Below are 26344 nucleotides of genomic sequence, written 5' to 3' on the forward strand. Positions count from 1 at the left end.
TTAATAATTCTTGTGGCTTTTCTCTGAACTCTTTCCAATTTATCAACATCCTTCTTGAATTATGAGCACCAGAATTGGACACAGTACTCCAGCAGCAGTGACAGCAGTGCAAAATACAGAGAAAAAATAGCTTCTCTACTCAATATTCCCCTGTTTATTCATTCAAGGATCACATTAGTCCTTTTGGTCAGAGCATCACACTGGGAGGTCATGATCAGCAGATTATGCACCATGACCCAAAATCTTTTTCAGAGTCATTGCTTCCCAGGATGGAGTCTCCCATCCTGTCAGTACAGCCTATGTTCTTTGTTCCTTTATACATGTACATTTAGCCATATTAAAACACATATTGTTTGCTTATGCCCAGTTTATGAAGTGGTCCTCATTGCTCTCAATCAGTGACCTGTCCGCTTCATTATTTACAGGTTTCAGAGTAGCAGCCGTGTTAGTCTGTATCCGCAAAAAGAACAGGAGTACTTGTGGCACCTTAGAGACTAACAAATTTATTTCAGCATAAGCTTTCGTGGGCTACAGCTCACTTCTTCGGATGCATAGAATGGAACACACAGACAGTTGGTATGCGTACTTCCACCTTTTCATGTTCTCTGTATGTATAAATACTTCCTGTCTGTGTGTTCCATTCTATGCATCCGAAGAAGTGAGCTGTAGCCCACGAAAGCTTATGCTGAAATAAATTTGTTAGTCTCTAAGGTGCCACAAGTACTCCTGTTCTTTTCATTATTTACCACTCCCCCAATTTGTGTCATCTGCAAACTTTATCACAGATGATTTTATGTTTTCTTCCAGGTCACTAATAAAAATGTAAAATAATATAGGGCCAAGAACCGATCCCTGTGGGACCCCACTGGAAATATACCACTCAATGATAATTCCCTGTTAACAATTACATTTGAGACCTATCAATTCACAACCCCTTTCCAAAGCATTTAGAAACACATCTATGTCATCCCCCTCCCTAAAATGAGGAAGTAATTTGGGGCCTATACCACCCACCAGGACAAGTACCTGAGGACTAGTTCTGCCTATTGGATAAGGATTTTGAAGCTGTTTGTCTTTCTTTCTCTCCTCATGCTCTTACTACTTCTCCTTTTCTTTTCTCTTGTACTTACACTGTTTTTCCTAGTCTTCTCTCTCTTGCTCCCCGTCTGCTAGCTGCTGCATTTCCAGATGCAGTTTGTCCCTTTCCAGCTGCAGATTCTCCTGATCTACTTGTAGATCCAACTCTGATCCCAGTTGCAGTGATGCACTCAGACTGGGTAGAAAAGAGGTAGTGCCTCTGCCAGCCACTTACCTGCTTCCCTCCAAGGAGCTGGCTCCAAGATTTACCCTGCCGGCTGTACCCTCTGCCAGTGGGCTGGAAGTTCCCTGCAGACCGGGACCATTATTCCTCTTCTGTTCATTAGAATACAGCAAACCTAACAGCTGTGTTTTCATCAGGTCCTCGATACTGAGCTGCCTTTCTATGCACAGCTCAACCAGCTAATGTCTCCTCAGCTGTTCATAATTCAGCTTCCCCTTCTCTTTTCACAAAGGCTTTCCCAAAAAGATTGGGACTTTTCTCTGTACTTCTCCTTTCTAGGGTACTTAGTTTCACTGCTGTGGAAACTTATGCAATTCTCACTCATACGGATATCACACACACACAGCCATCATATATGTCACAGTTCAGGGCACCTGTATTTCCCCTCAGTGGTCCAGCAAGGGCACCCACTCTTGAGCTTCTGGCTCCCCAGCCATTGCCTTTGGATTGAGCCATTGGGAGGAGACATGCATCTCTCTCCTTTCTGACCAGGGTATTTCCAGGCTGACCCATTCCTTGTCTTTACTGTGACTATCCCCAACAAAACCAAGGCTGCCTAAGCAGGCTTGTTTTGCCTTCTCTTCACAGATGGTTAACAGTGTAATTACCACTATTAATCTACCAAACATCTCTTTTTAAACAAACTTGTTTTAGTCTGAACACAAAAGCAATACAGAGAAAACATATTAAAAACAGAAAAAGACCTGCATGCGTGCTAATACGCTTACTAGAGATCACTCCAAATCCAATAAGGGCTCTGGCAGGAGAAGTCCTTCAAACCCCACACAGGGGTTTTCCTATGGTTTCAAGTTCATAACACCCTTTGCTCAGAGCAGGAACCCAGTCTTTTGGGGCCTAAGTAGGCCAAAGTCCTTCCAACCCTTCCCTAAGGATTGGGACCTTCTGTGGAGCACAGAGCCTGTCCGACTGCTGGGTCAGAAAGAAGGCCCTGAGTCAGTTTACCACCAGACCATTTAACCAAAAACCCTTCCTATGTCTCTTGGTCCCTGAAAAATCCAGTTTGAACTAGTTTAGGCAAACCTTGCTAGTGGCTGGTGCTTCTCTAGAGGTTTTGCAACCTGTGAGATTTTGACTAATCACCCCATATTGTTCTTAATTCTGGGGGAGCAATATTTACCCTTCCCATGGAAATACATGCAATCCCTGCCCCGCAAGGATACATAAACAATTCATTTAATACAATAGGTTCCAAAGATTTTAAAACTTGATGCAGTAAAGTTGATCCAGGATATTTCAGGAGATTACCCTATTTATCACACATCTCATGTGAATATGCAGAGCCCATCTTGAAGAACCTCAGTTAAAGGTAACCAATCTTGATTTTCAGAATATCAGTTGGAAGAAGCCAGGAAAACAAAATTATTAAAGAAAACGTGCTGGAAGACTACATACAAAGACTGTAGACAAAATTCACCCTTGGTACAACTTCATTAACTTCAATGGAATTGCATCAAGGATAGATTTGCGTTCCGAGTCCAAATTTTCTTGTGCAATGCAAGTTACTGGTTCCTAATGACAACCTTAATGAGAGTTGGATGCTTCATAGGATTTCTATTTAAGGATTTCTATTCTCACCCTGAGAAAATAAGTTCATTAGAATAGTTTATATTTTAGGACTTGCTCAAAAAGAGCCAATAATACTCATTAAATGTTGCAGTCTTCCAATTTACAACAGTCAATCATGCCAGTAAAACGAGAACAGAAAGAACAGTTCATTTTTATGTTAAAGCTACACACAAAGTTTTTTGAAATCTAGAAACCTTTAGCTATAAGGAAATTCAAAAGACCACAGAGGTTCTCAAATGCTTCAAATTATCATATTTTCTGTAGTGTATACCTGGAAAGCATTTTGTTTAAGTCTTAATATTTGTAATAATCTATGTGTCTCTAAAATGGTATGAATTAATATCTCGGAATTCAAAATATTACTAACTCTCTTATTTACAATAAAAATACTTTACCTGGTAACTTAGAAAAGACGTGATCAACTACTGAGTAACAGAGTCTTCCCGTCTGTATATAAAGATTACAGATAAAGTAGCTGTAGTCTATAGGAAGGGCTCCATGGTAATAAACTATAAGCCCCGGTCCTTCCGGAATTTTTTCCATACCATGAAGCTCATAACCTGTCAAGAGTACAAAGTACAATAGTTTCAATACTAGCTTTATACCAGTCAACCTGTGATATAACATAAACTCCTTACTAGAGTTGTGGAAACTCTTGACGATATGTGGGGAAGCTGCACCAGGAGTAAGTTTTAGCGTAACAATTAACTCTTGGTTCTGATAGTCAAACATTTCACTTGATAATCAAAATGCAGTGAGAAAATGGCAGCCTTATTCTTGATTTCCTGCATTGCTGAACCATATGTCAGCCCACAGAGGCCTAAAGTATTGGTGCAGTCTTGAGTCATTGTTCTTATTTTTGTAATTGTGACCATGATTTAAGAGGAGTCAGAAATCAGGGGGAAAATTCTTACCTCTAAATGGCATTTGTCGCCTTCCCACAGTACAATCTAGACTGGCAAGTAGCTGTTTAACGCCTGCCTGGTGTGCCCTTTACACTGCTTTGCGGCTGTAGCTTCCCATCAGGACTGCTCACAAACAGCCTCCAGCATGGAAGTCGCTCCCAGCTATGTCTGTGTGCACTTGCAGCCTGCCAGCCACAGCTAGGCTTTTACCAGCCTGAATTAAACTGTAGGGTGACACCAGCATACTCCCAGTCCCAGATTTTCCCCACAAATGTACGTCTTCTGCTGTCCAGCCTCTCTCTGGACAATACAGGTTTATACAAAGTCCATCATTCTATTAACAGGAATGATATGCACAAATCTTGTTATCTCAAGTGGAGTTTCTCAAACACTTCAATTCAAACACACTAGTTTCGATAAAACAATAAAACAAGCTTATTAACTACAAAGAAACAGAGTTTAAGTGAATACAAGGAATAAGGCATAAAAGTCAGAAATGGTTAGAAGAAAAATAAAATGCAACTAGTGCCTAATTTAACAAACTATGTTAAATTCAAAGCAAAGTTATTCTTACCACATGTTCTCAACAGTCTTACTGACCAAACTCCTTAGGTCAGGACCCTTTCTGTGTAATGGCTGTTTCCTTTTTTCCTTCTAGTGCAGTGAATTGATGGACAGCGAGTGAGAGAGGAGGTTGGGTGGGGTCCTGTGGGGTGTCTTCCTCCTTCTTTTTTATAGTCCTGTCCTCCATTTGAGAAGCATTTCTACCTGGGAGCATGATGCTGGGAAAACTATGTACACAGGAACCTTTGATAAAATGTACATTTTCTGCCAATAACCTTTTTCCTGCCAATGAATAGCCACTTAGCAGGTAATGGCCTATTGACCTTGTTTATACTTGGCTGATGTGTCAGTTTGCCCTTTGTCTCTGAGAAACTGGTCTGACCACTCCCCAGACTTGGAACATGTTTCAGTGACATCATACAGTAGAATGTTATAACTTCACATACAATATCACCACACATATTTTACCAGGACAATAATGACCAGCAAATTATGGGTTTTCAAATGATACCTCACAAGGCATACTTTGTACAAATATTATTACAATAGTGTGAGTACAGGAGTACAGTCCATCACAGTATTCAACTAATGATCCAGGCTATTCTCTAACTTGATGGGTTTTTTTGTTTATGTTACACTTGAATAGTTATTAGCAACCAACGAATCTACAGAATATTGAGCACCACTTCAAATGAATAAGCTTTCTCATAGTTTTCTAGAGTTGTGTATGCTACAGCTCGGAAAACTAAAAACACTTCAGACCTAGAGGAGAGACACATGGATGAGATTAAAAAAATATCCTACTCAAGGCAAATCTAAAGTGGGGGAAAAATATCTAGAACCTGAAAGTGAAATCATGAGTAAAAACATTTATTTTCTCTATACTGTTCAATAGTTTCTCTCTAAACTACATACTCTTAATCATTTTAATCTTTCATCAAATTTTTCATCAAGCTTTTCCATGGCTCTCGTCATCTGCAGTGTCCTTTTTTGGACCTATTCTATCTCTACTATATTCCCATTTATGGTTTTGATTTATAAGCAGTGCTGATAATAGTCCAGAGGTGGGAACAGAGTCCCCATTGAACAGTGACTGAATCACCACCCTCCTGAATGTAGCATCAGCCATAGCGAACAGATCCAGAGCACATTGCCTGGTGAAAGTGTGTACAGAATTCCAGGTTGCAGCTCTTCAAATTTCAACAAGGAGAACCTGCTTATGGCAAGCAAAAGAAGTTGTTACAGCTCTAGTAGAATGTGATTGTACTGAAGTAGGTACAGGAATTTCTGCTAATATGTAACATTCAATAATACATTGTTCAATCCATCTAGAAATAGTCTGAGAAGAAACCATAAAACCCACATGATTCTTAGCATGAGACACAAATAATATACCAGATTCAGCAAGGGCCCTTCTCACATCCAAAGTATGTAAAACAGATTCCTCTTTATTAGAATGTGCATTTTGGAAAGATATCAGCAAATTAATTCTCTGATGGATATGAAATGAAGGTATTTTCAATGAATGTGGTGAATCAATATATGAAATTATGGTTTTTTTAAACCAAGAGTTGTGAACCAATCCATGACCAAAAGTGAAGGAGTTATGGAAGCCAAAGTTAACATGCAGAACTGAAACTTCTGAATGTATTTGTTGAGGTTCCTTAAATAAAAAATTGGATGGAACCCCCCATCCTTTTTCCTCACCAGTGTCAGGCCCCATGGGTATTGAAGCCAGGAGTCCTGGGAGTTATCTCACTCCAGTCCTCCACCTAGAAGCTCACAGACAGCAGCTGGGACTGGGGTCCATGAAGCCCAACTGGGGCATAAACCACATCCCTAGGCTCTGGTTAGGTTAAGGCTCCTGATTGGGTCACAGCCCCTATTTAAGAGAGAGAAGAAAACAGGAAGTACAATTGCGCTTCACCCTGCCGTGGACTGCTGCTGCTCTGGTATTTATCTCTTCCTGCCTTCTGATCCTGACCTCCTGATCTGGCCTGACTCTTAGTAACTGCCACCTGTCTCCTGCTTTCTGGTTTCTCACCTGATCCTGACTTCCTGGCATCTTGATTCAGCCTGAGCCTTGGTAATTGTCTCTTGATCCCTGTCCTCCAGTTTGTCTCTCAATTCTGATCTCTTGGCATTCCAACCTTGCCTGATTCCTGGTAATTTCTGCCTGGTCCCTGGACCCTTGGCCTGCACGCAATGCTAACCCTGAGGCCAGGTCACCCATGCATTGCTGGTGCTAGTCCATTGGGGGCCCTAAGCAGGAATATTTTTGGCACCTCTCTGTAATACTAAAACAGCTAAGTTCTAATAAAAAAGAATGAATAGGGGGCCCCCTTGAGCTGGTTGAGGCCCTAAGAAATTGCTTTGTCTGCTTATGCTTAGTGCCAGCTCTGTGCCCAGGCCCCGGCCCAGACAACCAGAAAGTACTGGGAATAACACCCCTGACTTGTGTATTGGTCACCTCCTTGACTGCCCCCATTAAAAACAATTTATCTACTTCTGAAAGTAACATAGCCTCATGAGAAGGTTGCCTGAAAAGGGAAGGATGGGGGGAAATTGGAAGTGTGTAGTCTGTCAAACTGAATGGCACAGCCCTTTTCTATAATGTCCATAAGCAATCTGTTTTATGTAATTTGCCTTCAAGTGTCTACAAAATGGGCTAGCCTTTCTCCAAACTGAGGGAGGAAATGGCCCTGACTGGTTGGATCTTGACACTCAATCATTGTAGAATAAATATAAAATTAAAGTCAGCTTAAGTTTGGTTAAAGGAATGTATTGTAAAGCAAGGCCCTAATTTGCATGTAAAAGAAAGACCTTGAAAATAATTAGTTATAAGGCCAGACAGAATGAAGTAGGGTTCAAAGAATAACTAATGAAATAAAGGGAAGTTTCTAAAAAGAAGGCTTCTGATCAAGAGAGGTGATTGCAGATAGTTTTAAATAACACAAAGAGAATCTGTTTTAGAAGGTGCCAGCATGGACCTTCCCACCCAACACACCAGTGTTATCTAAAAAATTAGGGCCTATGTGAACCAGGTACAGCAGAAAAACTGTTGGTCAGCAAGAAGGAGGGGATGAGATAGGGAAGAAACAGAAAGGGAGAAAGGAAATTGTAAATCTTATCTGGATTAAAACTGGAAATAAGGGTGAACAGTCTCAAACTGGATTTTAGCTGAAGTCAGTAATTGGCAATGACATCCCTTGTTTGTGAAAGGATATAAAAAAGTAAACTCTTAAAGGGTTCATTGCCAATACCTGCCTGACCATGTTGAAGCCAACCAATATGGATCTACGCACCCCTGAGTTTTGCCCATTTGTAAGTATCTTGATTAAGTGCTTATAAATGTTATGTTACTGTTTGGATGTAGTAAATTGCTTATTATTTAGGCTTTTTAGGCATGCTTAGAGCAATTGTATCAATACCATTTGGCCTCTGAATTTAATAAAGTAATTTATGGTTAAATTAGTGTTGTAATACACTGCCTAAAAATAATTCCAATGATCATGCATTCAAATCTGAGGTCCAGTGTTTCGAGACAAAGATGGAGGCAGCAAGTTACTTAGATTTAGGTCTTGATGTAAATGACCTCTTCTTATGTTAGCTCTGGAAGCATGACAATTAGTGGTACTGCTGACATCTTAGATTAGGCAAAAAATAAGATGAAGACAACTTGAGACAGAATTGCCTCTGATAACGAAAAGAAGAAGTAGAAGGTCTCCTCTTATCAGAAGAAATCAAGCCCAGAAAATGGGCTGTCGATCTTGTCTCCTTTAGCTATTCCAGCAACTCATCTGCCTTTTCTCTGAGAAGATCATCCCCTTTGAAGGACAGATTCTCTAGTTTAAGTCTGGTATCCAGAGCTAGAGAAGAGCAGCAAACCCAAGCACATCTCCTCATAGCAGGAGTCAGTGTTCTAGCAGCAGAGTCCGAGGAATCAAAGGAAGCTCTGAGTCCTTAGTCACATTCTGGGGAAAGAGTAACAATGTCCTCTGTTCTTTTCTTTCTTTCAAATGAAAAAGTAGCAGATCTCAAAATCTCTTTTTTTGCCTCTTTCTGGAGACCTTTTGTTTCACAGTTGGATCCAAGGAACAATCAGAAACTAAACAGTGAACTTCAGCTATCACTATCAGTGTATCCTTTGGAACCAAAGATGGAGCTGGAATTGTGGCCAGAGCATAAGACTTAGATGGCACCAGATCCAACGCAGGATACAATCTATCTCCCTAACTGCCAGAGCTGAAGGTAAAGATCTAGACTTTAGAATCGTAGCAGTTCTGTCATATTGGCTGGAGCTGATAAATCTGAGACATGGGATCTGGCACTGCTAACAGTGGTTGATTTGTCCTTAGGCCTCTTTTGCTTGTAACTGTAACAGCCAGAGACAAAGACATGGACAGAATCACATCCAATATAAGACTCAAATCCATCCTGCTAGTTTCTGAAGAAGAGACTGGAACCAACCAGGATTTCGAAGCCGTGGAGGCTCTGTTGGAATTGAATGGATCCAAGAAGTCTGATGCATGGGATACAGCACAGCTGAGAGTGGCCATCTCATCTCTCGACTTTTTCTCTGGATGCAAGACAGCTGAAGCCAACCACGTGGCCCTCAGTTCTGACATAGGTAGCTTCGAGGGCTTGACTGGAGGAGCAGAGGGAACCAAAGCTGGACCTCATGGGGCTCCAGTTCCTGGAGCACTTCAACTGTTTTGACTTACTGGAAGCCACAGAAGTCAAGACTGGCCTCTTGGACCTTGGATCCAACAACTGTCCATATCCAGAGGGATGAGAAGAAGGAGCTGTAATTGAGTCTCTCCGTCCTTGCAGACTCTGAGTCTAAGAGTCTGGCAAATAGAACACCTAGAAGGAGAGCAGCCCTTTCCCATGCACTTGAGGTACCACATGTGGTCTTCAGACATGGGGAAGACAGTGGGGCATAAAGTGCACCTCTTGAATCCCACCTTCTTCCTCAGCTCTGCCATAACCTGGAACCAAGCTACGCACTGACTATACCTATACTAACACTAACTAGCTACAAGAAAGAACACTTCAAGCAGAAAGGACTCCAGATCCAAAGAGACTGGAGCGGTTCACTACCATCCAGGCATGCGGTTCGAAGGAACTGAGGTGGTGAAGAGCTCAGGTCACCCCACCCCTTATATCCTCACTCTCAAAACAGCTGGAGATGTTGACGGGGGAGGGGGCACGTGAGTGTACTCTAAGGTACACTGCCAGGAGAGGGTTCTACTTAGACACCACTAGGCAGAGCAGTACCCATACGTGGGAATATACAGAGCCACTCAAAAAACTATATAATCTGAGTAATCTTTCATCATGCTGAAGTTTTCTATGCATCTAATCATCTGCAATAGCCTTCTTGGTACCTTTTCTATTTCTCCTATATCATTTTTGAGAAGAAGAGGCAACCATAATGTAATGTAATATTCAAAATTAGAGCATGCCATCCAATCTGTGTACACTGCACAGATATTTCCATTGAGTTGTCCACAATTACACCTAAATCTTTTTCCTGAATGATTTCTAAATTGGTTGTAACTATTTGTATGCATGAACAGCATAGCTCAGACTGTTTATTTCTTTGTGCAGAATTCTCTATGCTTGTCTGACATGGGTCAGTGCTTAAGTGATAGCACTAATGGAGTGGGGATCAGGGCAGGAAAGGTTGGAAGTGGGCTCAATATCCTATATAATTGGCATGAAGGAGCAGCAGGAAGCATTGAATCACACAAGTATATTAAATAAAAATATATTCAAGTTAAATTTTGTGTTTGGCCTATGCAAGAATCAGTAGCAAGAATTGCACAAACATTCCCGTGAAGGAAAGAAAGAAATCAAAAACTAAATTCACTGTGAATTCAGAGATGCAGAACAAGGGGAAAAAGAGTCGAAAAATAAAAATAATCCTAAAATAAAAACTCACATCTCAAAATTAAAAATCAGCAAAGTCTTTATGTAAATTAATTTTCTTTGTTTTGGTAAGGGCCTGAACTTCCCTCTTAACTCTCTGATGATGGAAATGGAGAGAATGTTTTGCTGAGATCCAAAGAAGTCATTAAAAGTTCTGTCCAAGTCATTTAAAGCTCTGCCTAAAGATGCTCCAAACAATAAAGTGTCATCAAAGGGTGCTTGAATGAGGTTGTTTCTGCTAGTAGGATCTTTATCTGGTGCTGCCTGCCCTGTGTTTTTAAGATTCCAGAATTTTGCATAGGAGTTAGCCAAGAATCTGGGTACAACACAGGCCAAGCTGTATAACAAAGCTGGGAGTTGTCTTTGCTTGGCTTCTGATGTTTTTCTGCACTGGGGGTAGGGTGACCAGATAACAAGTGTGAAAAATCAGGACAGAGTATGAGGGGTAATAGGATCCCATATAAAAAAAGCCCCAAATATCAGTACTGTCCCTATAAAATCAGGACATCCGGTCACCCTAACTGGGGGTTCCTAGCTGATGACTTCTTCTGGGGCTGAGGCTGAGGAATGACATTGAGGGCAGTGCAGACCATGGCTATATGTGCAATGGTAGCTCTCAGATGAAGAGAGGAGGATCCAAACTCTTATTTGTGAGCACACTTCCAATTTTTCAGCCACGAATCAGAAACTCCAATAGACTTCCTACTGCATCAGCTGAGGTGTAGGAAGGAAAAGCTGGTCTTTGAAACTGCAGAAAATGTGTAAGCTTCGAGTCCTATTGGGCTTGGTATCACTATAGTAAAGCTCAGTTAAAGGATCTTCGATTTATTTAATCCACGTCTTCTCCAATGATGCTGTAATAGGAGAAAACATTCTTAGACCCCCTTCAAAATGAAGCTATTTGGGAAGTAGGTGTGGAGAAGAGAGTTTTGACATGTTCAAGGTGGAGTGGATAGAACACACTCATTCAGCCAAATGGGACTATCTTCTTTAATGGCTAAGTCATTGAACTTCAATGCAAGCAGGGGGATCTCTTTTCTTTTGGGTGAAAGCGGGAAAGGATGAAAAGATAGTGGTTGATGGATAGGGTGACCAGACGTCCCGATTTTATCGGGACTGTCCCAATATTTGCTTGTTTGTCCCGCGTCCCGACCAATGTTAGGTCGGGACACTGGACAAACAAGCAAAGGCTCCGGAGCCCGAAGGGCTCGCGCCCTCCCCTGCCCCGACTCCGCCCCCTCCTTCCCCCATTGGATCCTTCCCCAAATCCCCGCCTCTTGCCAAGCATGCCATGCCCAGGAGACGCAGGGGAGTGCGGGGCCGGGGTGAGTGTGAGTCTGGCCTGGCCCCGAGCAGACAGGACTCGGTACCTGAAGGGAGAGTAGGGGGGCGGCCTGCAGGGCCAGGCGGTGGCTGTTCTCCCCACCTGGGCAGGGGACTCGGGAGCAGCCGCTGCTGCAGCTCCCACTGCTGTGGGGGGAGGAAGTGGCCAAGCACGTGGCGCTCGGCGGCTGCGGCTTTGGTGCCCGGGCCCGAACCCCCCGAGCCCGGGCCTGCTGTGGGGCAGCGCGCACACTGCGCTCAGCCCCTGGCCAGTCGTGTCTGGGCTGGCTGCCCGGCTGGTGCAATCCCGTGGCGGAGGCAGCGGCAGCCCAGTCCCGTTCGTTCCCCTGCAGAACCCGAGCGGGATGTGGGGGACTGGGGCCTGCTGCCCCCACTCCGAGGCCGCCCGCAGGATTGCACCAGCTGGGCAGCCAGCCCAGATGCGAGTAGCCAGGGGCTGGGTGCGTGCTGGGTCCCCGCAGCAGGCCCGGGCTCGGGGGGTTCGTGGGCGCCAGAGCCGCAGCCGCCGAGGTTGGCCAGCGGCCGCTTCCTCCCCCCGTGGCAGTGGGAGCTGCAGCAGCAGCTTCTCCCGAGTCCTGCTGCCCAGGTGGGGAGAACAGCCGCTGCCTGGCCCCGCAGGCCACCCCGTACTCTCCCTCCAGATACCGCGCCTGAGTCCTGCCTGCTCGGGGCCAGGCTGGACTCACACTCACCCCGGCCCCGTGCTCCCCTGAGTCTCCCGGGCCTCCCTCTAGCGCTTGCGGAGGGAGGAGAAATCGGGGGTGGGGGATTTTTTTTTTGCTCTGCCGCCATTTTTTCCCCCTCTGCCCCCGCCCCGCCCCCCCCGCGTCCCGATATTTGACCTGGGTGATCTGGTCACCCTATTGATGGAGGAGGAAAGGAACCAAAAGCCCTCAGCACTGGTGGAAAGGATCAGTTGCTGCTCCCATCAAAGAAGAAGTCTGGGTGGTCAAGTATTGCATTCAGTGATCACTCAGTGCTTAAGGTATCTGAAGAACTGTACTACCCCGGCCACTTTTTACCAGTACACTGTACCGGCCCATACCACTTTACTTTCACACCTGGCTGTTTGTCAAAAACCATCTCTTTAGATTTTATTCCTAATAGACATCAGGGTTACCTGCTTTAAGAAGTGATATTTGCTTTTAAAAACAAGAACCAAGGCTTTTAAAAAGAAAATTAAGAAAAAATATTGTTTAAGAACTTAAACTACCAGCAAAATACCCATACCACTTTAAATTTACAAAAAGTACATGTTTAAAGATATAGAGATGAGTCATGGACCTGTCAAAAGCTGGTTGGTTTAACAAAAGATGGTCTCCTAATAAAAGAAATATGCCAAGTGTGGGGATATTCTGGGGCAGTTTCTTGCAACAGGAGGTTTCCTTATAAAGGAATGCAATCCAAGCTGGAAGTTTTTCTTGTTTTAACATGCCAAGAGTAGGTTCAGAGTCCTGCATTTCTCCTGCAAGAGCTGACAGTGACACAACAAGAGTCCTTTAAATTTTTCAGTTCCCTTTTCTGCTGTAGATGTTTGCACTGTTATGTTTGCCAAAAAAATAAAAAATAAAAAAAAATTACAGAGGTCCTGTCAAGTAAATGAAATAAGAAATGATTTTTCAACTATGTTATTTCACAGTGTATTTTAGTTATGGATTTATGATCTTAACTATTTCCTTGTACTTGTTTAAAAAAGCATCTCAGTTCATCCCAAAGTGTAATTTTAGTCTAAAAAGACTATATAAAAGTAGCAGATTACTCACAAATTAAAACTAGAAAAAAGGAATAAGTGGCTTTCCCATCTATTTGTACAGAACCTAAGTACTGGTTTCCCCCTCGCAGGGTCCCAGAGCCCAGGCTCCAGCCCAAACCCAAATGGCTACACCGCAATTAAATAGCCACTGAGCCCGAGCCCAAGTCAGCTGACACAGGCCTGCTACAAGTTTTTAACTGTAGTGTAGACATATTCTGAGAAGCTGAAATACACTGATTCTGCTACAAAGGCATTACACTTTCATGGACAGGGAAGGGGGGAGGGAATTCAATGCCAAAAGAAGTGAACCCCTTCATTTAAATGAAGTGTTGATGCCTGTGTGTCTTAGTTTTACCTCTCAAAACTAGCGTATGTCTGGAAATTCTTGGAAGCTTCAACACTCCCTCTGGTCCACACCAAAACTTGTGCACTTTGAGCAGCAAGTAACATGATAAATAGTCTCACTAAACCATGTAGGAGATGTATTATTAACAACTTCCTGTTTCAGATGTGATGCATTGGTCTTTTGTGCTGCCATATTGTATCACAAATGTACATCCAAAATATGCTGCCTACTTTCACGCTCAAGCAGGGTCAAGTGTATTCCATGATTGGAGAATCTGATGCAGAATTTACTCCTTGGCACACAATTGTGCTCCAGAATCCCAGCGCTCTCTTTTTTAATTGTTTCTAGCCTTTATGTTTGCAGAGATAACCTTGACAATGTGAAGTGAGTAAATCAATGCAGTAATGTCTTTCTGAGGGTATGTCTACAGTACCCCCTGGATTGGCGGGTAGTGATCGATCTATCGGGGATCGATTTATCGCATCTAGTGTAGACGTGACGAAATTGAACCCCAAGCACTCTCCCGTCAATTCCGGTACTCCACCACCGCGAAAGGCAGAAGCAGAGTCAACGGGGAGTGGCAGCAGTGGACTCAGCGCCAAGCACACACCACGGTAAGTAGACGTCACCTAAATAGGTCAACTTCAGCTACGCTATTCACGTAGCTGAAGTCAGTGTATCTTAGGTCGACACCCCCCGGTGTAGACCAGGGCTGAGTCTACAGAGAGTCTGAAACAATACCTGTAAGAGGTGTAAACTGCTCTGCTCATCTCAATCAGGGCCCCAGGAACTTTGCCTCCTTCTCTCCCCATGAGTGCCAAGGAATGGAAGGAGTCAGAAGTGTAGGATGGTGGGCTGGGCTGCCCAGGCACAACAGCCAAGGCCCAATGAAGCCAGCTATGTGCACCACTTTCCCTGATACACACTGGGGGTGGAAGAGAGACATTCTTACTCAGGCCTGGTCCACACTAGGACTTTAATTCGAATTTAGCAGCGTTAATTCGAATTAACCGTGCACCCGTCCACACCAGGAAGCCATTTAATTCGACATAGAGGGCTCTTTAGTTCGAATTCTGTACTCCTCCCCGACGAGGGGAGTAGCGCTAAATTCGACATGGCCATGTCGAATTAGGCTAGGTGTGGATGCAAATCAACCTTAGTAGCTCCGGGAGCTATCCCACAGTGCACCACTCTGTTGACGCTCTTGACAGCAGTCCAAGCTTGGATGCTCTGACCAAGAAAAGCCCCTTGGAAATTTGAATTCCTTTTCCTGTCTGGCCAGTTTGAATCTCATTTCCTGTGTGGACGTCGTGGCGAGCTCAGCAGCACTGGCAGCGATGCAGAGCTCTCCAGCAGAGGTGTCCATGCAATCTCAGACTAGAAAGAGGGCCCCAGCATGGACTGACCAGGAAGTCTTGGATCTCATTGCTGTGTGGGGCGATGAGTCTGTGCTTTCGGAGCTCCACTCCAACAAACGGAATGCAAAGACCTACGAGAAGGTCTCCAAAGCCATGGCACTCAGAGGATACAGCCGGGATACAACGCAGTGCCGCATGAAAGTCAAGGAGCTGAGACAAGGCTACCAAAAAATCAGAGCGGCAAACGGACGCTCCGGAGCCCAGCCCCAGACATGCCGGTTCTATGAGGCACTGCATGCTATTCTCGATGGGTCTGCCACCACTGCCCCACCGGTGTGCATGGACTCTGAGGATGGGATACTGTCGACGGACTGTTCCTCGGAGATGTTCGCGGACGGGGAAGATGAGGAGGACGAGGCAGTCGACAGCGCTTACAACGCTGATTTCCCTGACAGCCAGAATCTCTTCATCACCCTCACTGAGATCCCCTACCAACCCTCCCCAGCCGTTACCCCGGACCCTGAATCAGGGGAAGGATCAGTCGGTAAGTCCTTTAAACATGCAAACATTTTTTCTAACAGAACAGGAATATTAACTATGCGAAAAGAAGGTCAATATATATGGGGATGGAACAGAAATCCTCTTGGGAGATTTCCGAGAAGCTCTCCTGCAGGTAATCGAAAAGCCTCCGCATGAGGTTCCTGGGGAGAGCTGCCTTATTGGGTGCTCCGTGATAGCACACTTTTCCGCGCCAGGCTATCATCAGGTACTCCGGGAGCATTGCCTCCACAAGCATGGCTGCATAGGCCCCTGGTTTGTGCTGGCTTTCACTCAGCATGCGCTCTCTATCTGCCTCAGTGACCCTCCTCAGGGTGATCTCGCTCGGAGACTCCTGCATTTAATTACAGTAATTTGTGTACTATTAGTATTGGGAGTGCTTCACTGTTCCTTTGCATAACAATGAGCGTCACTTTACAGCCACGTGGTGGAGGCTGCAGAGTGGCATTATACAGGGATCTTTCACAGGGAACAGACGCGAGGGGGTGCAACAGGGGCAGAGTTTATGCTTTCAGGATTGCCTGTAGCAAGAGGACAGTGGTATACATTGACTTTTAAGCAGCCAAAAGTTTTTGGCTTACCATGCCTGGCTGCTCCACGGATTCTGCTGTCCTGCCCCGCTTGTCTGGTCTGCAGTGCAATCCCCCAGGCAATGAAAGCAAATTCCGAAGATTCGAACTTTCCCTGAGTGAGTGCTGTGCATGGTCTTGTTCACAGAGACTGACTAGACTATGTTTCCTCTTTGCAGAAATGTATCTTTATAAGGAAGTCAATCCCTTTTTCCCATCACACAGCTGCACCTGTATCCCGACCTGCTCCAGCATGACCCTCAAAGAGGCTGGCGCAGATTAGGCAGCACAAGAAAAAGACACGGGACGAGATGTTCGCAGAACTTATGGGCTGCTCCCGAGCTGAGGCGGCCCAGCAGAGCCAGTGGAGGGAGAATCTCTCTCAGCAGCAGCGCTCACACAGCGAACGGGAGGACAGATGGCGTCTGGAGGACCAGCAGGCAACTCAAACGCTGCTTGGACTAATGAGGGAGCAAACAGACATGCTCAGGCGCCTTGTGGATGTTCTGCAGGACCGCAGGCAGGAGGACAGAGCCCCCCTGCAGTGTATCTGCAACCGCCCTCCCCCGCCACAAAGTCCCATACCCCCCTCACCCAAAATAACAAGAAGGAGGTGCGCTAGGGACCATGAAAACTGTCACTCCACCCCAGCAGAGTGCTCAACTACCAAAAAGCTCTCATTCGCTAAATTTTGAGAAGTCCTTCCCTTCCTGGATCACCCAAGCCCAAATCCCAGTTTCGTTCCCTCACTGTGTAGTTGATTATTAAAAATAGTTTGCTGTTCATTACTGTTTCCGTCATGTTTCTTTACAGAAGACTTTGTGTGAAGGGGGGGGAGGGGTTTGGTAATTGCATAGGACGGTCACCATTACCTGGATACATACACGGGGGCAGGATCTACAGCAGGTCACACACACATAGTGCAGTCACTAGGCACCCTGGTCAGTCTGGGAGGTGTTTTTCATGTTCTGTGCATAGGCGGAAGGTGCCCTGCTCCAGCTATATTTGGAGCTGGGTCTCTCCCCCGCTCCTGCCTGGATCGGGCCCTGGCCTCCACGGGTCTCCCCCCTGCCCCGCTGCGCTCCGTACCTGCCTGACAGTAGAGCGGCTCCCCGCAGAAATGCTGTCTGGTGCCCCAGGGTCCTAGCGCCTGCCATACAAAAATGGCAAGGCAGGCTGCCCTTACCCTGCCCTTTCACCATAGCCCTGAGCCTCTCCAATGCCCCAAACCCTCAGCCCCAGCCAGAGCCCTCATCCCCCTACACCTCCTCCCCCTCCCACACACCCCTCACCCCTTCCTACGCCCCCACCCCCAGTCCAGAGCCTGCATCCCTCACCCCTTCCTTCACACCCACCTGTAAACGTCCTGCCCCCAGTCCTCCCCCGCCACAAGGCCACATAGCCCCCGCACACAGAGTCCCGAAAAGGAGGGATGGCAGTCTCCGTTGAAACAACCAGTCCGGCAGTGCAGACCGCTCTAGGGGCAGGAGACTGTCATTCCTCGAGTGTAGAAGCAGTCTGTACATCACTGCACACCCTACCCACCACAGTCTGCGTCCCTGTTTCAACCCTTTAACGCGAATTCATTAGTAAAGAAAACGTTGCTAATTAAAAATATTCCATTAACTTTATTTTTAAACGTGTGTTGGAAGGGGGGAAACGTGGTGAACGGGGTATGTCACCGCAGAAGAAAGTCAACAGTAACTGAAGCAGGGGCAGGTTCAGCTTCTCTGTAAAGAAACTGAACAGTCACAGTTACCCCGCTCCCTGAGGAACCTAGCTTTCAAAGCCTCCCGGATGCACAGCGCTTCCCGCTGGGCTCTTCTAATTGCATGGGTGTCTGGCTGAGCGTAATCAGCAGCCAGGCGATTTGCCTCAACCTCCCATCCCGCCATAAAGGTCTCCCCCTTGCTCTCACAGAGATTGTGGAGCACACAGCAAGCTGCAATAACAATGGGGATATTGCTTTCGCTGAGATCCGAGCGAGTCAGTAAGCTTCGCCATCTCCCCTTGAGACGTCCGAAAGCACACTCCACCACCATTCTGCACTTGCTCAGCCGGTAGTTGAAGAGCTCCTTGTCACTGTCCAAGGCACCTGTATAGGGCTTCATGAGCCAGGGCATTAGCGGGTAGGCTGGGTCCCCGAGGATCACTATAGGCATCTCCACATCCCCAACACTTATTTTGTGGTCTGGGAAGAAACTACCTTCCTGCAGGCGTCTAAAGAGACCAGAGTTCCTGAAAACACGCGCGTCATGAACCTTGCCCGGCCACCCGACGTTGATGTTAGTAAAACATCCCCTATGGTCCACCACTGCTTGCAGCACCATTGAAAAGTAGCCCTTGCGGTTAATATACTGGCTGGCCTGGTGGGCCGGTCCCAGGATAGGGATGTGAGTCCCATCTATAGCCCCACCGCAGTTTGGGAATCCCATCGCGGCAAAGCCATCTATGATGACCTGGACGTTTCCCAAGGTCACTACCTTTGAGAGCAGTAGCTCAACGATTGCGTTGGCTACTTGCATCACAGAAACCCCCACGGCAGATTTGCCCACGCCAAAGTGGTTCGCTACTGACCGGTAGCTGTCTGGCGTGGCAAGTTTCCAGAGGGCTATGGCCACTCGCTTCTGCACACTCAGGGCTGCTCGCATGTGGGTGTCCTTGCGCTTCAGGGCAGGGGACAGCAAGTCACACAGTCCAAGGAAAGTGCCCTTACGCATCCTGAAGTTTCGCAGCCACTGTGATTCATCCCAGACCTGCAGCACTATGCGGTCCCACCAGTCCGTGCTTGTTTCCCGGGCCCAGAATCGCCGTCCCATAGCATGAACATGACCCATTGCCACCATGATCTCCATGGCGCGGCGTCCCGTGCTTTCTGAGAGGTCTGTGCCACTCTGAGACTTCATGTCCTCACCGCACTGCCGGAGCCTCCTCGCCCAATTTCTCAGCATCTGACTGTTGAAGAGGTGGACAATAAGGTGCGAGGAGTTGACAACGGCCATAAGTGCAGCGATGATCACAGCAGGCTCCATGATCGCAGTGGAGTGCTGTGGCGTCCGCGCTGTCACTAACAGGAAAAGTGCGCGAACTGATTTCCCGCCGGCGGGAGTGACGGTTGAATGCTGACAGTTACCCAAGACCACCCTCGACACAGTTTTCCCCCCAGCATGCATTGGGGGGAAATCCCAGAATTCCAATGGGCAGCGGGGAGTGTGGGATAGCTTCCCACAGTGCACCGCTTCCAAAGTCGACGCTGGCCCCGTTAGTGTGGAATCACAAAGTCGAATTAGTGTCCTTAGTGTGGATACACAAATTCGACTTCGTAAGGTCGAGTCCACAAATTCGAATTAAGTTGAATCGAACTACTCTTGTAGTGTAGACATACCCTCAGACTGCCTTGCCAACATTTTAGGAGACAAAATCCTGGGAATCAAGCTGGGTCACTTGGAGAGCTTAATCAAAATCCCAACCTCAAATAATCACTATTCAATTCAACATCAAGGAGTATTTTCAGCTATAAATGACAGGGTCTGTTTGTGTGTGCCATGGCAGGGGATAACATGGAGAATAAAGGGTATTTTCTAGTGTGAATAAATTATTAATATTGGCACTGAATTTAGGGGTTGTTACTGCAGAATTTGGTTCCAGTGCACCTATTGCAGGCCTTGAAATTGTTTATCGTGTTACTGAGAAGGCCAGGCCTCCTAACCCCAATCTGTTGGGAAAGGGGAGGATGCAGAAGTTTCTTCTGGGATGCTGACCCTGGTCTCTGTGGGTTTCATCTTTTATATCAGCCTCTAGATAGCAGAAGTCATAGAAATTTGAAACTTTCTGGATCAGAGGAGTTTTTCAGGCTCTGTATCTACTGCATTAACTTCATTCACTATGCCTATAATTTTAATTTAAGCAAAAACCTACAATCTATCACGTGTCTCACGGTTCTAATATTTATAAACCCACACCAGTACTTATGTTCATTTTCTACAGTAGGCTTTTTCTTAAAAATTTCCCACCACTGCTACAAGAGGGAGAGTCACAATGATGATAAGAACAATTTTACATAGAAGTCAAGTGTAGACACAGCCAGAGAGTAAGAAACAGCATCAGCTGATAAAAGTTTTTGTTACTACCAACTTGGGCTGGATAAGAATCAGTGGTCTAGCTGAAAGCCTCCATCATTCCTATTATCTATGATGGCTTAAAATGCCCAGGAAATGTCAAGAAATTCTCATATCTATCAGTGAATTCCATCTGAGTGTAACTATAGCTCAGCCACAAAAAGTTCAGGATACCAGTTTTTAATAATCAAATGATAGCATATCACAATATAATAGTGTTCAGAGAGAAAAATATCTTACCATGCCACAGTTTTCCACACATACTAAGTATGGATGCCACCATGAACCTTCCATTGTCCCATGACTTATTGGAGAAATCCTCATCTAGGCCATTCTTTCTCTTGTAAATGTGCAGGAGAAGATTTAAAAAGCAAGTAAAAATTATAAAAATTAAATTAGGTGCAAACAATATTAGATGCAACACACACAAGATGAGGCTGATATAGTATAAACAGTGGTACGCCACACCAGTCCATTCTTCTAATATGTAAGTCAGCCAGGTCGAGCTAATCATTGATTCCTGCCATGAAGTATGGGATTCACTTTTACTTAACATCTTCTGTTAAAAAAATTAGGCAAACTGAGTCAAACTCTCTTCGTAATCAAAGCAGCTTCTTAACCTTGCCCCTAGAAAGAGAGAACACGCTGTTCATTTATTCCTACTACTACCAGAGAAGTTACAGACATGCTTTTGTTGTATTTAAATTATGTTCTTAATATCCTGTTTTTCTCATGTGAAGTAGGACTTTGATATAATTATTTTTAAACACATTGCAGTAGTGACAGAGGAAAATCAGCAGAAGAGGGGACTGACTACAGCAGAGGAATCCTGGCAGTGGCCAGTGATGGACCAAGTGTCATGGAAAGCCTGTGCAAGGGGGTAAGGAGCAGCACTGATGGGCATTAGGTGATGGTTAGAGAGAGGGAGCACTGAAAGAATAGCCTGAGATGCAAGAGTTTTTATTCAGAACAAGATTCAATGAGTGATCATCTTGGTGAGCAAATGAGCTGTTCCAGGGCTGAAGATCAAATGAGGCGGGGAGGATGAGGAAATGAGGTTGACGAGGCAGCAACTAATGGGTCAGAGGAGACATGGACACGGAAGGTGTATTCAAAGAGTATGAAGGAGGACTGCATAGAGGCAGTAGGAAAACTAGCAATCAGAGAGGAAGGTGGTCAAGGTATCAAAATAAGGAACCTGCTCCTTCCTAGATAGTCCTCTCCCCACTTGCTTCTCTCCCTCCCAATGGAAGCCATTATTAAACCTTTTGAGCTAGGGTTTACAATTTGGCAGGGTGTGGCCTTTGTGTCAATAATGTGCCTTTTGCTATCCCCATGAAAATCCACCCAAATTTGGTGAAGTTATAAGCCTTTGAAAAATCACAGTTCATCCAAGCTCAGTAGAGATTTCAAATTTAGCAGCTAAATTACTGTAATATAATATCTGCACTGTGCATGCTCCAGTGCATGGCTAAGCAGGACTCCCCTGGCAATTTTGGATTGGTAATATTTAATAGTCTCGCCATAGGAAATATTTCTAAAATTAAGACTACAGGAAAGCTTATATTCAAGGTCAGAAGCTTCTACAAATGCTAATGCTAATAACTGAAAGATAAATAAGCCAAATAAAAAGTGATGTAAAAGTGCAACTCCCACAACTCTTACATTGGAAACCTGCCATGGTATTTGACAAATATCCTTATACAGACACTGTCAACTTTAAGTTAAATCAATTTTAAAAATAGTCAGTTAGAAATAGTTTCAGCTCCTATATGTGCCCCTGACCCCATATGCCAGTGTTTGTGGGTTTTCAATCACATTTTACTCTTTAACTATATTTTCTTCCCTTTGCTCCATGGAAAACCCAACCAAGAGAACCTGACTGGCTGCAAAAGGGAACTGGTGAAACTGTCTATACACAGAATGCAATCATGTGAATGTAGGAATTGCCAGATGGGCCAGTGTTTCATCTGTGCCAGTGTTCTGTCTCTATCAGTGACCATTACAAGATGCAAGAAACACTGAAGTGGGCATTTATGGAATAACCTGCTCCTAGTCTGTCTTCTTTATACTCTACAGAACACTCTTCATTCAGCTAATCCAGGAGTCGGCAACCTTTCAGAAGGGCTGTGCCGAGTCTTCATTTATTCACTCTAATTTCAGGTTTTGCGTGCCAGTAATACATTTTAACGTTTTTAGGTTTCTTTCCATAAGTCTATAATATATAACTAAACTATTGTTGTATGTAAAGTAAATAAGGTTTTTAACATGTTTAAAAAGCTTCATTTAAAATTAAATTAAAATGCAGCGCCTCCTGGACTGGTGGCCCGGACCTGAGCAGTGTGAGTGCCATTGAAAATCAGCTCATGTGCCACCTTCGGCACCCGTGCCATAGGTTGCCTACCCCTGAGCTAATCCAATGCCCATCAATTAGAAGTTAGTTAATCCCTGAAGAATAAGAGTTGATCACTTCCATTTTTCTTAAATATTACCTAACCTTACTGCAGATGTTCCCTGAATTCATATAAACGTCTAACTGTGTGTGTGTGTGTGTGCTACTAAACTCTTGTGATGATATATTGTGGCAGTTTCCACATGCTACTTATGCATTAGGTAAAAGATCCTTTTATCCCTTTTAAATGTGAGCCTGTTAATTTCCTTGAATGTCCCATTGTTGCCTTATGAGAGAAGATTGGGTTGAGAGAAGCTTAGCAAATTATCGCCTCTTTTTTCTCCATCTCTAAACGGTCCCGATCATCCCAACCTCTCTTCCAACACGAGCTTTCTCCTGCTTCTCGGCATCATTTTTGTTTGTTGCCCCTGGCAGAGCCCCCTCCCCTTCTGTCAAATGCACAAACTAAACTAAAGTAACTACTGCACTGGCGCGAGCCGCGCCAGGCGCAGGCAGAAGGCGCAAGGAGGCGCCCGCGCAGGGCAGAGGCTGCGCCGCAGCCCGGGGAACCGGGACCCTGCGGCTGCTCCGCTGGCTGCGCTCGCTCCCCACCTTGTGCCCTGTCGCTCTCGCGTCAGCGGAGCAGCCGCCGCGTGGAGCCCGCGCCTGAGTCCCCAGCCGCCCCCCGGGACCGAGAGTCCCCCGCGCTCAAGGATTCCTGCAGCTCACCGGGCTCCGGCTCTGAGCTCCGCGCTCCGCTTTGTCTCCAGCGCCGCTGGGTCCCGGCCGGGGTAGCAGGGCGGGAGGGCAGCACCCGGCAGAAGGGCTGGTGCCAGTTTCGGGTGCTTGTGGAAAATCGCCCAGTCGTAGAGGCACAAGCGGAGCCCGCCCCATCCTGGGCCCTGCCCTCCTGGCCTTGGAAGCGACCTTGAGCCGGGATTGGGGACAAAAAACGGGACGACAAAAGTTCTATCGATGAGGAGCGCGGGCGCGGACAGCAGCTTAGTCTGCGGGAGCCTCGACGGAGCTACCGCTCTGGTTGGTTGTGGTTTTATTTTGTGGATGGGCGAGCTCGCGCCCAGTGATGAAGAGCGGCCACGCACCTTACAACGGGGTGGTTGCAGCGGCAAAGCCGCGTCACTGTAAGGGTCCTAGTGTAGACAACCACTATTCCGCTCCCTTCCATCCCCAATGATAAAAACTGGCCCCGAAGGTCATAAGCCATAGCAGCGTGGGGTATCTTGTTTCTATGGCTCAGCTCTGGCTGAAGCAAGGAGAGGGAGGGAAATGGTCACATACTACAGTATTTATTTCCAGAGACAGGCTAAGAACTACTAGAACCTTGGCAATATGATTAACATTGGGAAACCAAAGGAAAACAAGTTGTCAATGCTGAGTGGCTTCTTTGACCAACTGGATTCCTCAGCGGCATAGGAGAAATGCACTTTTCCATTTTGTAAAAAAGAAACATTGTCGACTTAGCCCTTGGCTGCAGTTGAGAGTTACAGCGCTGTTGGTGGCTTTATAGCGCTGTAACTCACTCCCCTTCCACTCTGGCAAGGCACATACAGCGCTGTATCTCCCTGGCTACAGCGCTGCTTGTACTCCACCTCCCCAAGAGGAATAAAGAGTTTAGCGCTGCTGTTGCTGCTGCTGCTGCGCTGGGGCGCCAGTGTAAACAGGGAATAATCTTAGTACACTGTGACTGCCCTCCGGAAGCTTCCCATAATCCTTTTAAGTGAAGATTACTCTCTTTGTTTTGTTGTGAACTCTGGGCTCCCGGAGCTGGTTTTCAAAAACACAAACACATCTCCTGTTTGCTATGAATGAGCAGAGGCATGGGGGGCTCCCTTTGGAATGCCCACAGCTAGTGTTTGCTTGAAGAGAGGGGGAGGGAGGGGGCTTGAGGAGAGAAGCAGCCTGGAGGGCGGTTGGCTGCTTATCTGGTCTGTGAGGAAAAAACAAACAGCTGCTGTTTGCTTTCAGTGAGTGAGAGAGGGGTGAGGGAGGGGGTCGGAACTTGCAAGGCAGCTGCTGACACAGTGTCGGCTCCAAAAATCCACTCTCTTTCTCCCCCATGCTCCCAGTCACATTCCACCCCACCCCACCCCACCCTTTTGAAAAGCACATTGCAGCCACTTGAATGCTGGGATAGCTGTCCATAATGTACTGCTCCCAATGCCGCTGCAGATGCTGCAAATGTGGCCACGACAGTGCGCTGGTAGCTGTCAGCGTGGACAGACTGCAGTGCTTTCCCTACTCAGCTGTACAAAGACAGGTTTAACTCACAGTGCTGTACAGCTGCAAGTGTAGCCATACCCTTAGCTGATAAAGCCAAAAATTGAGGGCTTAGCTGCTTTTCAGCTCTTGCTTTGATTTGATCACAAGTGGAAATAAGATATCTGTTTGCATCTTTATCACAAGAGTCTTCCTCTGTGACTGGGTAAAAGCTCCCTTGGCTGGATGATTCTGCAAAGCATGGGTGACTGTATATTTATTTTATTCTTTTGGTGTCAAACCCAAATGCTTTTCTTTAGATTTTCTTGAAATGTGCTAATAAACTGTTTAAATAAAAACTTGGCCCCCTGTATTGCTATCCCTAATCATTCAAAAATAATGAACCAGACACCCCAAAAATCAGTGTTACCAACTCTCATGATTTTGTCATGATTCTCTTGCTAATTATTGTTTTCGTTAAAGCCTCAGCTCCTGGAGTCAAGTGGAAATGTGATGCTTTCAGCCTTCATTCTTAGAAAAATACATTTCTAGTACTCATGGCTGTGAAGACGGCTTCAGAATGTGACACCAATATTCCCTAAAGTCTCAACAAGCAGAAGGCAAATAAAAACACCAAATCTATTATTTTTACATAATTTTAAAGTCAATCTCATGATTTTTGGTGAGCCTGGTTCATGATTTTTGAACATTTGGGGTTGGCAATGCTGAAATCATGATTGGCTTAAAGTCCATGAGATTTAAAAAACATAAGGTATTGTGAGTTCCTTTCTTTTTGCCTTCTGGTTTCTGAGCTTTTAGGTTACTTTGCTCATCTTTTCATAGATTCCAAGGCCAGAAGGGACCATTGTGACCATGTAGTCTGACCTCTGTATAACAAAGGCCACAGAACTAACCCAAAGTAAATCCTAAAGTGTATATTTTAGAAAAACATACAGTCTTGATTTTAAAAATAGCAGTCATGGAGAATCTATTACAACCCTTGGCACATAGTTCCAGTGGTTAATTACTTTCACTGTTAGATATTTGCACCTTATTTCCAGTCTGAATTTGTCTAGCTTCAGCTTCCAGCCACTGGATTGTATTAAACCTTTCTTTGCTAGACTGAAGAGCTCATTATTAAATATTTGTTCCCCATGTAAGCACTCAGAAACTGTGGTTCTTCTCTGAACTCTCTCCAATTTATCAACACCCTTCTAGAATTGTGGACTCCAGAAGCAGTCACACCAAAAATAGAGGTAAAATAACCTCTCTACTCCTATTTAAGACTCCCCTATTAATGCATCCAAGAATTGTATTAGCCCTTTTGGCCACAGCAGCACATTGGGCGTTTATGTTCAGCTAACTATCCACCATGACC

General features: G+C 45.4%; 1 protein-coding gene across 2 annotated transcripts in view; it reads right to left on the reverse strand.

Annotated features, from left to right (window-relative positions):
* LOC120398623 (transmembrane protein 68-like) overlaps positions 1–20913 on the reverse strand; it is a 42475-nt gene extending 21562 nt beyond the window's left edge. Inside the window, exons 1-2 of one of the 2 annotated variants that reach the window (XM_039526167.1) lie at positions 20598–20913; positions 3304–3468 (exon numbers count right to left, since the gene is read on the reverse strand). In XM_039526167.1, the coding sequence (XP_039382101.1) occupies positions 3304–3468; positions 20598–20913 (481 nt within the window). Of the gene's footprint in view, positions 1–3303; positions 3469–4387; positions 4657–20597 lie in introns of those variants that run through there. The other variant, XM_039526168.1, reaches the window with a different exon arrangement.
* Positions 20914–26344: the final 5431 nt, after the last annotated feature.

Source organism: Mauremys reevesii, linkage group 2, assembly GCF_016161935.1.
Source record: "Mauremys reevesii isolate NIE-2019 linkage group 2, ASM1616193v1, whole genome shotgun sequence".
Classification (NCBI taxonomy): Eukaryota; Metazoa; Chordata; order Testudines; family Geoemydidae; genus Mauremys; species Mauremys reevesii.